Genomic DNA, 14282 nt, shown 5'->3' with positions numbered 1-14282 from the left:
AGCTGAAGAACAACATGCAGCTAACGAGGATGTTGTGGTCCATGAGCAGAACCTTGGCCAATTGGCCAAGTGTGAGCTCGTTTCTGCCGCCTTTGTCGTCCTCTTCCCAGCTATCTCTCACTCTCTCACACATTCACACACACAAACCAATGGATATATTGACATGCATTCTTATACACTGACACACACATTACATTCAAACTGATCTTTGAGATGAGATGGGTGAGGGAGAGGAGAGAAGATGAGCAGAGGAAAGGAGAGGAGAGGAGGGGAGCGGAACACATGAATGGACAGATTAATCAGATTATAGCAGAGACACACTTAAACAGCCTGTTCTCTGAATTTGCTACGGTCCTGCCTACTCCCTGTCAGAATGAAAAAGTGTGTGCGCGATGAGAGAAAGAGAGGGGACAGAGTAACAGAGACAGACACACATGTATACTACGTGTCTTTTCAAATGTGTATTGACATTTTGTGTTGCTTTGAGTGTTTGTGTTTGGCTGTAAAGATCACCCATGCTTGTGTACAAATTATTATACAACTGAGATATCCTTCAGAACTAACAACAAGATGGAAACTGGCTAACATTTAAAGCCCAATGTGAAAAGGAAAAACTGTCTTATCTAATAAAAACTTCCCCCTCAGAAGTTCAAAGAGTGCTGTTCTTTAAATGCAGCAGGGCAGCATATGGCAGCCAGTGACCAGGGCTTTGTCTGACTATTGACACCAGAGAGATGCAGAGAGGGAGGATGTGAGTGTGTGCGACTGTTAGGGGCCGGAGGACAGCCTAACAACAACAAAGGACCAGCTTTAAGCCTGTCTCCTGTGATTTTCCAACTCAGCGAAAAGCTATTGTGGCACTGAAAAAAGTTAGGTTAAAAAGCTTAGCATGGTATGTGCTAACAACTGCCTGCCGCTTGTATAATACAAGCAAATACTTTTTAAGCAGTCACAGTTGCAGTGTTTGGAAGGGCAACGGCCCCCATTTCTACAACCACTGTGCAAGTCACTGCTCAACATGTCGGTCAATAACTTGACTTATTATGTGACTCTTTATCCTTGTATGAAGGAATAAATGCACTTAACTAGACTTTCTTTTACTTTACTTAATTCAGCAAGGCCATGATTTGTGTGTATTTGTGTGTGTGTGTGTGTACTCGCTAATGTGATCCATGCCGACAATTATTGTAGCAAATTTCTGATAATCTGTGATCCAATTTTACTGTTGTGTGTGTGTGTGTGAGTTTATATGAGACTGCGAACCAGATGAGTTACTTTGATGACTACTTTTACACTCACAGTGGTCGCCAAACACACACACACACACACACACATATGTACACAGAGTATTTAGGCAGGGGCAACCAGGACTAAATCCAGACTGGTGGTTACTCTCTCAAGCTATAAATATCCCTCCGCTTAAAACAAGATCATACTCACACACACACACACACACACACACACACACACACACACACAAGCGCTGAGGCTCACGTAAAGAGGCTCATAGAAAAAAGCATTCCTTCACAGACACATGAAGACACAGACTAATGTAAATACACACACACACACACAGACACACTCACAAACTCACTCACTCACTTACTCATACAAACACACACACACACAAACAGACACAAAGAGATGGCTCTGGCCTTAGAGCAGGCTAGCTAAGTGGTTTATGATTATGGGGTGTGTCTTTGTCTCATTTAGTGGTTCCACAAGGAGACAGTCTTCTGCTGTGTCAGACACACACACACGCAAATACCAACACACCATACTTAACTGAGAGAACTGCAAATGTAAAGTAAAATGTCTGCATATGAGACTAATTTATTGCTAGTGTTTTGCTTTTCCATCTTTTGTGATAATGCAAAGCTCCCCAATATTGCTAAAGCATTAGTTGTACACAGTAGATATGAACGCTTTATTTCACATTGCTATTAGGTAATATTTTTTGCTCTCCTCATGTTGTATCCTATATTCTCTAAAATAAAGCAACCACATATAAATACAAATATAAAATCATTCAACACCAGACATGCTATATTTCATTCCTCTTTTATTTTGGAAAAATATTGCGCTGTTTCCAGTAATAAAAATGACAGGCTCTGTACACACGGCTTTTCTCTTAAATACAACACAGTCACAGGGGTCTCAAGTGCCTAACACATACATGCATACATACATACTTACATACATACATTATCTGCCAAATAAAAACTTAAATTATAACAGGTTTAACAAAACAAAGTCACAACAAGATGGAACACAAATAATTACATAATTAAATTAAAAGAATACATTTTTCTTTAGATAACAAATAAAACAAATGAGCCTAACCAATGGCAGGCAGGGTGATGTTGTCCTTCAATTGGCTAATAGTGGAAGACTGGGAGTGAAGGGAGCGGGAGTGGGCAGTGCATACATTTGACACCTCACACAGGTATCATCACCTCTTCTGTACACACACACACACTCATACACACACACACAAACACACGCACACCTCCATAGTGCAATGAGGTCTTGGCAGTAAAGACTAGTCTTTTATAGCTCGGTTTACTTGGAAACACAACAGCATCCTCAGAGGAAAATTTTGCAACTTCTTTCAGGTAATTTTGTCAATAAATCGTGGCCAATGGAGCTGCCAGGAAAAAATATGTATTGGATGATTACGCTTCCCTTATGTTTTGTCTGATTTGTTTCACCGTCTTTTCCTTTGTTTGGTCTCTTACCCTGATTGTTGTGTTTTAAAAGTTGCCCTGCCCATTACATTGCCCTTTGTATCTCAACCTTCAGGGGTCAGGGGGCCAGTATGGCCCAACAGGATCCATGTTGGATCGATCTGCAGTCACTACTGGAGTCTTCAGTTCTCTATTTTCTGCTGAGAACCAGCTCAGCCAACACGGTCTCTGTCAGTGCTGCAGGGTTAAAGATGTACAGCTGCTGTAAAAGTCCCACTGTTTTGTCAGGAAAGCTCCAATTTAGATTTACATTTTTTAACGATAAATACAGTATAGCAGTACTAAAAATGAAATACAGGGAATACTATTATTACTCCATCCTTTACTCTGCAGCACTGCACAGAACATGAACTGTCCAATATCCACAACAGCTTTTACACTGCATTGTAAAACCACAGTACATAACAGTACTACAACAGTACTTAAAAAGTTCTCAGTACTCCGAAGGTACTACACTGTTCATTTAACCAGTACTCCATGGTACTACAATATCATCGGTCAACATTAAAGTCAATAATCCATTGTTAGTCCTGGTACAAGCAGTAAGTATTCCACAGCTGCATGAGTACTCATTCAGCACTGTTTCTATACAAAGTTTGTACGAGTGCTAGCACTGTCTTCTGGTACTTCATCCGTAGCACTGAGTCAGCATTAGACCTAACCTCAATTGCAGGTCAAAAATGTCAAGTATCACCCGTAGTACTACTGTAGTACTAAGTCCATGCCAAGTCAGTACTGACTCTGTGCTGTCTCAGCAGCACCTTGGCTCAAAGTCCTCCGGTAAATCCCAGGGAACAGCAGCAAACAGCAGAAGTAAAACCTCCTGGAGACAAGCTGAGCTCTACTGCTCAGGGCTGGTGTGTGTGGACCGCCATCAACCACAGGAAACTGGTCTGATCTGGTCTGGACTGGTATCATACCTGTAAAACAAAAAGAAGAAAAGTCAGTGTTAAGTGAGTTTTTACCTGTGTGCTGGGGGAAGTTACAATTATTTGGTATATTTGTTGTGCACAATATTCTTTTTTTGTGTACTGACCTCTGTAGCAATGATACATTCATCTTTTTGGTCCGACATGACATAGACGGACTGGTATTTGGTGTCGTTGGTACACTGGTACCTGCTGTCACCGGGACTGTGGCATTCAACATCACTGGTTGACTGGTATTTGACGTCACTGGTTGAGTGGTATTTAAGACCACTTGCTGCGTGATAGTTCAACTCGCTTGATGACTGATATTGTACTTCGCTGCAGCCTGCTGACTCTTCTACTTGTTTTTTTTCTGATGCGTCACTGTTGGACAAAGAAAAATAGATTCAGAAATGCTTTCCTTCATGCAACATATGCTATCAATGCAACAAAGATTTCCAAGCAGTCTATCTGCCCAAGTATTTGTTTTGTATGTACCTGTTTTGTCTCTTCCTGTAGCTTTCCTCTGAGTTGGACTCATCCAGCATGTCACAATTAACTACTGGCTCATCACACTCTCCTTCTTTACACAGCTGCAGCTCCTCAGGCAGGAGCTCGTGGACCAGGTTGTACTCCACACTGGGGTAGCGAGTCTTAAAACCATTCTTCTCTGATCCGTTGAGCCCGCTGATTCCATTCAGACCACCCAGGGATCCAGAGAGATCCGAATGGTAATCCACCTTCTTGTTGGTGTTTTTTATGGACGTTGTCATCATGGTGCCCAGATCCTTGTCACTGCGGAGGCAATTGTTGGTGGTCGTCAGGTTGTTCATGGTCTCGTGGCTTTCGCTGTGGACACTGTCACTGTGGTGACTGTGACTCTCCTGCAGTTTGACCCGAATGTAGACCACCAGTACTGAGCAGCCAATCAGGATCACAAGAACGAAGAAGACACCAGCACACACAGCCGTCCAGGGGAATCCACTGTCATCATCCTCCTCGTCCTCAATATTTTCACTTTCTAGGGAAGAATATCGTCGATCCGGTCCATCCACCACTGGCTGACCCCTGGGAGCCTCTGGTAAGAGGAACTGGCAGTTGTGACCACCGTAGCCAGGAACACAGGCGCACACATAGCGACCACCACGCTCATGGCAGGTTGCTCCATTGTGGCAGGGGTTGTGATGGCAGCGGGAGATGGGGGTGCTGCAGTTTTCACCCGTATATCCTTTGGAAGAAGCAGAGATTAAAAGTCTAGAAACAAACTACATACATATAACAAATAATGTAAACATAATCCCACAAGGCACATTAGTTGAGTGTAGTCATACCTGGAGGGCAGGTACAGGTGTAGCTGTTCACTCCCTCCTGACATGTCCCACCATTCTGACAAGGGAAGGACAGACAGTATCCAGAGACACTGCTGCTGTCCTCACAGCTAGGACCTGAAAATCCTTCAGGACACTGACAGAGGTAGGAGTTCACTAGATCCACACATTCTGCACCTGCAGGACGGAGAGAGATTGAGACACAGGCAGAGGATTATTTTAATTCTAGGTTTGGGTTTAATTGTAGGTGAACTTACAAACACAGAGGACAACGTACCATTTAAACAGGGGTTAGAGGAGCAGTGGTCGATTTTCTTCTCGCAGTTGAAGCCAGCGTATCCCATCGGGCACTGACAGAAGTAGCCACCTTCAGGGTTGTCTGCGCAACGCCCGCCATTGAAGCATGGCCCATCTGCACAGGTATTGGCACTTAACTCACAGTTGTTGCCATAGAAACCAGGTGGGCAAGTGCACTTATAGCCATTATCGTTGTCCTAAATTGGAAATAAGGCAAACAGTGGTTACACACATGCTTGTTTCCATGAAAATGCTTGTTTTAATTAACACTTCACTTCTCTTAAATTGATACTCACAGTGCAGCTGCCTCCGTTGCGACAGGGGTTTCCAGAACACTCGTTGACCTGGATTTCACAGCCGGCACCTGTGTATCCAGGCAGACAGGAACAAGTGTAGCTGCCCTGACCTGTGTTGGTACAGGTGGCTCCATTAAGACAGGGCTTATGGTGTGTACAATAGTTCAGATCTGGAGACAGAAACAAGAAGCAACAATTAAAAGCAAGTACAGTTATAAGAATGATACAGTTTAATACGAAACAAAGAGGGATAACTGAGTGCTACAGGGTCCCAAAAAATAGTAAATCTCTTAGTAAACTCACCCTGATTGCAGAAGAGACCTCCCCATCCTTCCTGACAGTTACATTGCCAGGGCTGTTGGCAGGTGCCATGAAGGCAGCCCGGGTAACGGATACAGTCATCACAGTAACGCCCACTGAAGCCCACACGACACCTGGGAACACAAGATTTTGTAAATACTATGTTAATAACAATCTATCTATACATTTATGATCCAAGCCACTCCCAGAAACAAAGACTGAATGGTCATTGTCTGTGTGACTTACTTGCACTCTCCAGGTTTCTCACAAAAGCCGTGTTCTTCATCACAGCCAGGAAGACAGATTGCTGCAGGGAGGAAACAGAAAGTGACAGGTGAATTATGAGAAATGCAGTTTTGGAAAACAGGATTCACTCTTCCATTCACAGAGGGCTTTTTAAAACAACTACATGCTTGCCTGCCTGTCTGGTTGGCACCTCAACCTTATTATCTGTTAGTCTGTCTATCAGTCTGTCTGGTGGTCTGTCTGCCTTTCCAATTTGTTTACAGGCTCACCTGTCTGTCGTCTCTTGCATTCTCTCTGTCATAGAGGTCTAATAAACCAGAAAGAAGCTTGCGGCTCATGTTTGGTAAGCTGCCAAAATAGAAAGGGATAAAATCTTGAGGGTCATTAGATCATCCCTGACCATCGGCTGAAATGTGTTGAATTCTTAAATGCTGAAAAAGTTACTGAAGATGTTATCTTCTAGCTTTAACAGCCCACATGGAGCTCTGGTAACCAAATGGGGGAACCAGCCAACAAGCCTTCTTCTTTAACATGGTTTCCCTGTAACACAAAAGCATCCCACACAAAGCCTCCTTTCTCCCCTTGACTGAGTGGGTCAGAAGTCCCTTTTCTCACCCTTGGCCTCTCTCTCCCCTCCTACATCAGATCCTAATCTCCTCCCTTCCACTTCCATCAACTTATCCCCTCTCTTTTCCTCCCCTCTTCTTCCTCTCCTCTTCTACATTCATCCTTTCCCTCCTCCGCTACTCCCGTCTTTCCTCTCTCCCCTCCACCTCCCCCTAGGGCCAGCTGGTCTGTGTGGAGCTAACCACCAGACAGCTGCTCCATTGTCTCCTCTCACCGAGCAGCTGCCCCCTCCACAACAATACACAACTCCGCTCGGCCAATCACCAGCCTGAGGCACAACAATACAGGACCCCTACTTGGCCAATCGGGGAGGAGGTTTGGGGCAAGGAGGCCCCAGTGGTCTAATGGAAGGCACGCGGCGTGTGAATTACTGAGGAGCCACTGCGGCTCATTAGAATGGAAGCTCTGGTGCTGTGGGATAACTAACTGACGCCTGTTGCACACGGGCCCCGCATTAGGAGGTGGAAAAAGCCCCTCAACAATAAAGATAGACAAGTGATTACATTTGAAAAGTAATAAACTTTTCAAAAACTTTTGATTCATCAGTGTTAGTTCATAGCTCCTTAGTTCTGAGTTAAATAATACATTCTTGAGCTGATAGTGATTTGCAGTATTTTCGCTCATGTTTTGAGGCAGTATTTTGGCTTCAAACACTCAATGTAAACATTAGCACCTACTATTGACTTGTGCTGCTCCTTCAGCTTATCTTTCCCACACACAGCTGCCAGAGAATTTATATATTAACTAGACCTACAACTGTTCCCTTTTACCCCCTATTTATGGCATGTCCTCATGTTTCTCCACACAGCCTGAATGATAGCGTGTTGGATAAATAAACAAATCCACTTACATTCAGTGCAGTAATGTCCCTTCCAGCCAGAGTTGCATATGATCTCCCCGCGTTCACCACAGGTGAAGTGGCCAAAAGCATCGTCTCTGGGCCGGCAAAAGACAGAGCAGCCGTCGCCATAGTAGTGCTCATCACACAGGAAGCGGTAGGAGTAACGCAGCTCAGTTCTGCCACTTGTCTGCATATCTTTGGACCACTCTTCTCCCACAGTGAGGTGACGCTGAGTGGTAATCCTACTGATCAGACGCTCCGGGTTGTCTGCAAAAGTCAATGACGTAGCTTGTTATTGGTCATATGTTGTTACTGTTTACTACTAGTGTTATGATTGAATGCTTGCAGCATGATGTTTTACATTACAAGTTTGTTATTTTTATCTCATTTGTTTACTAGATTTAAGATATTTGTATTACTTTTATAAAGACGATTTCTTTGTTTGGTCATCTATAGAAAGACAGTCCCACATACATTAGTATTTTTGTTTTGGGGAGATGGTTTACTGACAGAAATAAAATACTTTTTAAAGTTTTTAAGACAGTAAAGCGTGGGATTCTGCTACCGACATTTTTTTTTTATTCAAATTGTGCACTCTCCTATTAAGAAAATAGAGTATAGGTTACACCTGGTGTCTGCCAATCTTTTTATTATCTCCACAACCACCACCAACACACACTCTTTCAAGTTGTGGTCAGTTAGTCATCATTAGTGCAGTGATAAGAGCAGGACATAAAGATAACAACAGTGAATATCACACTGTAGGGGCAAATCTCAACTGGCACCTGCAAAAACTGTGGGTGGCCTTTATCTTAAGTGTTGTTAAATGTGGAGACGTTTGACACATAAACTGTCTTTTTATCAAGTTATTTATCATCCAATTTAAAAGTATATATGCCCATATGTAGAAGGCCACGGAAATCAGATAATAAGTCATCTACTCGGCAAAAACCCTATATGTCGGAAAGAAATGTATATAAATTTGCTCTTGATAAATGTGTCAGCATACTGCTGGAGAACATTCATCAAACGTTTTGTTGTTAGCACTAATGACTGAGCACTAAGTGAAAAAGCATGCTACTGAAAGAAAAACAAGGTCTCTATAAGCCTTCTGGTCTGTCTTTGGGTTACACTGTTGCCTTCTCTGGCTATCACCCACCTGTTGTCAGGTCGTCCAGGGAGTCAGTGTGCAGAGCTTCAATGATCAGTGAAAACGTCCCCTGAGGAGAGACAGAGAGAGTCAACAGCTGCTCAGCCTGGAGGCCTCCCTCCCTCCGCAGAGCAGCAGAGGGCCATTAGAAGGCCTCCCAATAAACTTCACAGCCTAATTCCCGTGTTGATTAGGGGCCTAATAAGGGCTACTACCTGCTCCTTTTTCACACCCCTGCTACTATGACACTCTGACACCGCAGTAAAACCAAACGAGGCGGAATTTCACGCTGCGATGCCAATGATGTGCCAACTCAGAGGATGTTAAATTTCCCACCACGCCTGGTCGGAGGAGAGGAGCGTTTGGTGAAAACACCCCCCCTCTTCAACACACACACACACACACACACACACACACACACACACACACACACACACACACACACACACACACACGCCCTCCTCCCCTCCCCGTTTTATCCTACCAAAGAGCACAGAAATACTACAATAGCCCCTCTCACACAGTGCTGACAAAGACCCTCACAAGTGTTGAGTATGAGAGCATCTGTTGCGTTTTGCACTCTTCAAAGCTAATATGCCCCAATGGAATAACACAACAATAACTTCGCAGTCTCCCAGTTTCCATTACTCCCAATGACATAAATCCTAATATATACCACAAATAGCCTAGTCTATCAAACCAAAACTATAAATGAAATCCATATAGAGTTAATGTTGTACTGTAGTAATGCAGGTTCTAATGGCCCTAGGTGCAGAGATACAGTATTGCACATAATAATTGTCAGAAGATGTCTATAAACACTTACCGGCCATGTGAAGCCGAAGGGGAAGCGGATTGGGTTGGTAAAACTCTCCGCGTTGGTCTCCGGCACCTGGAAGGAGTTGGAGCCGAGGACGGGAGTCACAGCACCGCCGTAGGTGCAGGGAGGCTCGGGGGAGACGTTGGTCTGGTAATGCTTCAGACAAACCCGAAAGAAAGTCTTGCACTCACACTGCTGGTGCTGGCCTTGCGGATGAGCAGAGCCACCGGGGCAGCAGTTGGAGTTCCCCGGTATCCCTTTCTTGTTGAGAAACTCCTGCAGCTTCAGCTCAAACATTCCGGAGCACAAAACCTAAAACACACATACAACAACAACAGTGGGTTTGAGACAGGTAACTTCAGAATGTATTTGAGAATATGAGCAAATTACATAAAGTACTTTTTAAACGTTTTACAGCCACACAAGTCTGCAGACACCGCGTGCATTTTAATACTCTTTAATATTAACCAATCATCTCATTGAGCCTACCTGGCAGGTGAGTAGGGAGAGAGTGACAACCAGGAGCAGACACGGGCGTCCCATTGTGTTGACAGCCCTTCAACAAGCAGTGAAAGCTCTACAGGTCGGTGTAGCCCGGCTCAAACAATCATGAAGAAAGTAAAAAAAAAGCTTTCCAGTATGTCACAGTCAAGGTAAACTCTTGAAGCGCAGGAGGGAAGATCAAGTGAAACTTTGGTGCGTCTGCCTTTATTTTTCCATACAAGGAACGGGTTTTTGACAGAGAGAAAACAAACAAAAAAAGTTTTACGGTGTAAAGTAATCCTCAGCAGAAGGATCCCCTTGGAGAAGCGTGAATGAAATCCCGGGTGGACATGCACGATAGTTAATTCCAGTCAATCGTTAAAGGAGAAAGAGGCAGCTCTCGACGGCCTTGTTTATTTTCCCACTTGATTGATATAATGATATGCTGATGCTAAGTCTCCGTCTCTCTGTGCCTCTCTCTGAATAACAGTGCGTATTTCTGATGGGTTTCCTGCCCTGCACAGGGTTTTATACGGGGCCAACAGGCGTAGGGTAATAAGATGCAAATGAGCCCCTCTGCTCCTCTTCTTCCCCTCCCTTCACCATCACCACAAGTCCGCCCCGGGGCCATCACAAAGAAAGAGAAGGGGGGAGGAAGGTGGTGGTGGATGGGAGGGGGGGTGTGCAACTTTTCCAAAACCCGCCCCTCTACCCCCCTCCTCCCTTTCTCTCAAAGGGACAGACCAAATGGCTAGTGAGCTGTTAAATGTGCAACAACCCCTTGCTTCCCCTGATGCCTCCCTCCTCTACAACACAACACACATGGCCCATTTAGATTCCGACAAATTATTTAACCTCTGCACAGAATCCTCTACATCTCAGCAACAAGTGACTTATACACGCAGGGGTCTGTCCGACGGTGGCTTCTCATATTTGGGGTTCTGGTGAAGCCTTGGTTGGCCAGTTCCATGCATGGCCAGCCGACAGCCAGCCGTCCTAACTGTGTTACAACGACCATCTGCTCCGCCACATTCCTATGGTGTTACCCCTGCCGTGGTTTTCACATGTTCACACCCCCAAAACAAGTCGATTTGTTCCTATTACCTTATCTTCCTTTCTTGGTTGCATGTCCTGCACCATACCTCCGCAAGTCCAGCATTACTTTATGTGACCTAACGTAATTGCTTTAAATGTTGGTGTTGTGATTTACTGGTTTAATGGTGAATACAAAATGTCAGATAAGGCATTTGTTCGATCTATTCGGGTGATTCCCTTAAAAAATAGACTAGCCTGTATTATAACTTAACATGAATGTATGCCAAGAATATATTTGGCAATCATTTATTCCAAATATGCCAGATATTTAATCCCATAAATCTGACTTTATTGCAAAGACTTCCCAAATTCCCATTGACTTTCTGTATTTAAAGTCCTAAATTATATTTTATATTTTGAATGGATAAAGGACTGCTTTATATGGAAGACATCTGAACCAAGTGCGCAAAGACGCACCAAAATACGCACACAGTGGCTGTAGGCCAACATACCTAAACCTTTTCCCCCGCATGCCTCTGTATTTCCCGTACTCGCTCTTTGGGAGAGGCAGTAAAAAAAGACTTGGTGGTGTGTCACTCGCGTGGCTGTCATTAAGGGACTTTGTGAGGAGAAGGAGGGGGAGGAGGGGAGGCATGGATGGAGTAAAGTTTTTTTTCTTTGTGCTTTCAGCTGTATGGTAATTGGGCCGGCAGCACCTGCTCTCCCACAATAATACAACACCAGAGAGAGAGAGAGAAAGAGAGAGAGAGAGAGAGAAAGAGAGAGAGTATGACCTGTTGCATAAACAGTAATTATATGCTTGATGGCAAAATATCACATTTTCTTGCATACAATCGCAAGAGATAAAACATTTTAGTCAACTGTTACCATGATTACAATGTAAGTTCCCGAAAGCCTATGCACTCTGTGTGGGCTGGTATGTGAACATAACACTGAATTAACACATGGAACCACTGTCTAATTGGCATACATGTATATGTGTATATCTGCAGAAAAATGTGGGGAAGAATTTGTACTTGTTGGCATGATGTTAAATTCAAGCTTATCTCTGGCTGTGAAGTAACCGAAGATGTTGTAATCCAATGAATAATGCCATCTTTCAATAAACCTAACAAACACAATAAGAAATTCACCCTAACTGTTCTGCTGTTTTGTGATTCTGAGTTGTCATTGCCTCATGAGGTTATAATTTTTAAGACAAGAAGCCTACAGCAATTAATCATAGATCATACACTCATAATAATAATACATCTAAGAAAAATGGGGAATTTATGTGACACAAAGTTGTAAACAAACCACCTCTTTCTATCTATCTATCTATCTATCTATCTATCTATCTATCTATCTATCTATCTATCTATCTATCTATCTATCTATCTATCTATCAGTTAGCTTCTACATCTGTCAATCAAATCAACCTCTTCAAAATTACAAAACATTGTAACAAAGATCCAGAGAGGCCTCCTTTCTGAATGATATTTTTTATGAATGTTTTGGGCAGGTATTGCAGAGTACACCACTTCTATTGTTTACGAGGACACACACACAGAGGGAGGGGGGCCTTAATTACTGTAGCAACTCTAATTGAAGCTGCTCACTGTTTTGGTTTGCTGCTATCCCCAAACAAGGCCCTCAATCTCATCTTATCACTATGGACATTTCAGTCTAGTATGTCAACACACACACACACACACACACACACACACACAGTGCTGATGCATTTTGTAGAGCTGGTGTTGTCCTTTCATTGCATATGTTTGAAGAGCCTGATGTCTATAACTCCCTCTGGGTCAGTGTATTGATAAATGAGAAGCCTATGTCTAATGTGGTTGGTGTCTATGATGTGCTCCTTACACCCCGTGAGGCTGATTGAAGGGCCTTTAACCTTAAACTTTAACACTATTATCTTTGCCTGCCATAGTCTTTCCAGATACCCGTAAGTGTGTTTAGCTATAGGACGCTGCTGAGCTGCTCATTTCATTTAACCAGTTGATTTCAGCCCCCTTCTCAATAGCATACAATGCTCCTATGTGGCGTGGCGTAAAATCCCTCTCTTGAAGCCTTTTATTTACACTCATCAAAACTTTCAGAGGTCCCCGGTGCTTTTTCTCCCCCTTTCTGTATTAGGTCAATATAGCCTACTATCAGTCATTCATCACCATGACGTAGCACACATTTTTCGATTACGCCAGCAAAGCGTGACTGAAAGGCATGGTGAGAGGGACATTTTTCCCGAAAACACAATTTATGGCAGCAGATCCTCTAATTGTGTCTTAGGGAAACAGCAGAAAGTTGAAACTCCTCCCATCTGATCCCTGTGTGTGTGTGTGTGTGTGTGTGCATGCGTGAGTGTGTGTGTGTGTGTGTATCTGTGTGTACGTGCGTGCACGCGCGCGTGTGAGGTTAAAAAATTGTTTAACTCGAGGTCGATTGTTTAAGTGAAGTGCTTTCGCATTGTCTATGTGTGTATGTGTAACTGCGTGTATGCGTGTGTGCTCAGCGCGCGCGCGCGTGTGTGTGTGTGTGAGGAGCTCTGACACGCAGGGGGACAACAAAGGAAGAGGTCTCGCGCCCCGCCGCTCATTCATCCCTTTCTCTTGCGAAGTAATTCCCATTGATTCTTATTGAACGGCGAGTCGCGAGCCCCTCGGGGGAGAAACCGTGTGATTTGTGAAGGGTCGCGAGGACAAGACACGCCCCTCCTCGAGCCCCAGCCATCTGCTCACCAAACACCACAACCAACTACCAAATGGCTTCCCTCATCTCTATCTCTATAAAGTTTCTTACGTAATTTCTCATGTTATATATTCTTCTTCCTCACTCTTCTCCCATCCGCCAGTCCTTCCTCTGTCCTTCATTTCTCTCTCCATCTTCTGATTTACAGGCCAAATGCCTTTGGAGGTGAAGCTGCTTTGCTTGATGGGTCTGTGGGCCAAATCACAGTGGAGGCATGCAAGGGGTATGAGGTTGCCATATGGCCTGTGTGTGTGTGTGTGTATGTGTGTGTGCGTGCGTGTGTGTGTTTGCGCGTGCCAAGAAATGGATGGATGGCAGTGTGGGAACCACCAGAATATTGCCATCACACCAACTACACACACACACACATGAACACACACACACACACACACACACACACACACACACACAGACACACACACACACACACACACACACACACACACA

General features: G+C 44.0%; 1 protein-coding gene across 1 annotated transcript; it reads right to left on the bottom strand.

Annotated features, from left to right (window-relative positions):
* Positions 1–2045: 2045 nt before the first annotated feature.
* dld (deltaD) lies at positions 2046–10578 on the bottom strand. Its single transcript, XM_034877062.1, has 12 exons — positions 10050–10578; positions 9567–9872; positions 8750–8810; positions 7600–7857; positions 6123–6183; positions 5880–6010; positions 5577–5746; positions 5261–5477; positions 4987–5160; positions 4154–4883; positions 3784–4039; positions 2046–3667 (listed from the first exon to the last, which is right to left on the bottom strand). Exons 1-12 carry the CDS (start codon positions 10101–10103, stop codon positions 3662–3664), a joined length of 2424 nt encoding a protein of 807 aa, XP_034732953.1. The 5' UTR covers positions 10104–10578; the 3' UTR covers positions 2046–3661.
* Positions 10579–14282: the final 3704 nt, after the last annotated feature.

This window comes from Etheostoma cragini, chromosome 1, assembly GCF_013103735.1.
Source record: "Etheostoma cragini isolate CJK2018 chromosome 1, CSU_Ecrag_1.0, whole genome shotgun sequence".
NCBI lineage: Eukaryota > Metazoa > Chordata > Actinopteri > Perciformes > Percidae > Etheostoma > Etheostoma cragini.
The sequence above is the reverse complement of the archived record's forward strand: the minus strand, read 5'-3'. Positions and strand labels throughout refer to the sequence as shown.